The 1157-nt window shown below is 44.0% G+C and overlaps 1 protein-coding gene across 1 annotated transcript in view; it reads left to right on the forward strand.

The window, feature by feature from the left end:
- EMH_0040540 (uncharacterized protein) overlaps positions 1 to 727 on the forward strand; it is a gene marked incomplete at both ends in the record, with an annotated part of 4004 nt that extends 3277 nt beyond the window's left edge. The window contains one exon of the mRNA XM_013495518.1: positions 402 to 727. Within this exon, the coding sequence (XP_013350972.1) occupies positions 402 to 727 (326 nt within the window). The remainder of the gene's footprint in view (positions 1 to 401) is intronic.
- Positions 728 to 1157: the final 430 nt, after the last annotated feature.

The following is a 1157-nucleotide window of genomic DNA, read 5'->3' on the forward strand; positions in this document are numbered from 1 at the left end:
CTCTCTCTCACTAGTAACGGAGATAATTTGTCTGCATGGTTAGCTGGCTAGCTAGCTAGCTAGCTAGCTAGCTAGCTAGCTAGCTGGCTAGTTGGCTCCCAGGTTGTATATGTGTCTTTCTCGGTAGCTAGCTGCTCGTGCAGCATTTTGGCCCGCTGCGTATCCTGCTAGCTAGCCAGCTAGCTAGCTAGCGAGCTAGCTAGCTGTAGTGGGCTAGCTAGCTGGCTCATGGGTGTTTGCTAGCTAGCTGTTCATATATGCGGTGTTTAGGACTTTCTATTTGTGTCTGTCTGCATGGCTAGCTGGCTAGCTGCACCCTGAGGTGTATAGCTAGCTGTGAAGCTAGCTGTAAGTTGCTGCTGCAGTTGCTGCTGCAGTTGCTGCTGTGGTTGCTGCTGCAGGCAAAGGCCCGGGTGGGTTTGTTTGTTCTCGCTCTAGCGCTGCATCCTCCTCCTCCTCCTCCTCAGCAGCAGCAGCAGCAGCAGCAGCAGCAGCAGCAGCAGGCAGAGCAGCAGGAGAGGACCAGCTGGACCCTTTCTCTCTTCGGGTGTATATGGAGCTCCCCGTGGGGGCCCGCTACGGCAGCAGCGGCGTAAAGGCCGAAGCTTTCTCTCACTTTTGTTTTTCTTCTGATCCTCTGCTGCAGTGGCTAGCTGTTGCTTCTAAGAAAGGAATTGTAAGCAGCAGCAGCAGCAGCAGCAGCAGCAGCAGCAGCAGCAGCAGCTAGCTGGTGGTTTGTGTTGTGTTTCTTTTTCTTCTGTCTCCTGGCGTTCTTTGTCTCCTTTTTCTTCTTTGTCTCCTTTTTTTCTTTTTTTTTTTATTTTTTATTTTTTTTTTTTTTTCTTTTTTTTTTCTTCTGTTCCTCTGCTGCAGTGGCTAGCTGCTGCTTCTAAGAAAGGAATTGTAGGCAGCAGCAGCAGCAGCAGCAGCAGCAGCTAGCTGCTTGCCTTTGTTTATATTTTTTTAATTTTATTTTATTTATTTCTTTGTTTATATTTGCTGATGAGAAGGAGAAAGTGTTGTACTTTATATATTTTTTTTTTTTTGCTTGTTCCCTCTATTCTTATTTATTTTATTTATTTATTTAATTCATTTATTTATTTATTTTTTTTGTTTTTATTTAATTTATTTATATTTATTTATATTTATTTTATTTT

Source organism: Eimeria mitis, genomic scaffold, assembly GCF_000499745.2.
Source record: "Eimeria mitis Houghton genomic scaffold, Emh_scaff1614, whole genome shotgun sequence".
Lineage (NCBI taxonomy): Eukaryota > Apicomplexa > Conoidasida > Eucoccidiorida > Eimeriidae > Eimeria > Eimeria mitis.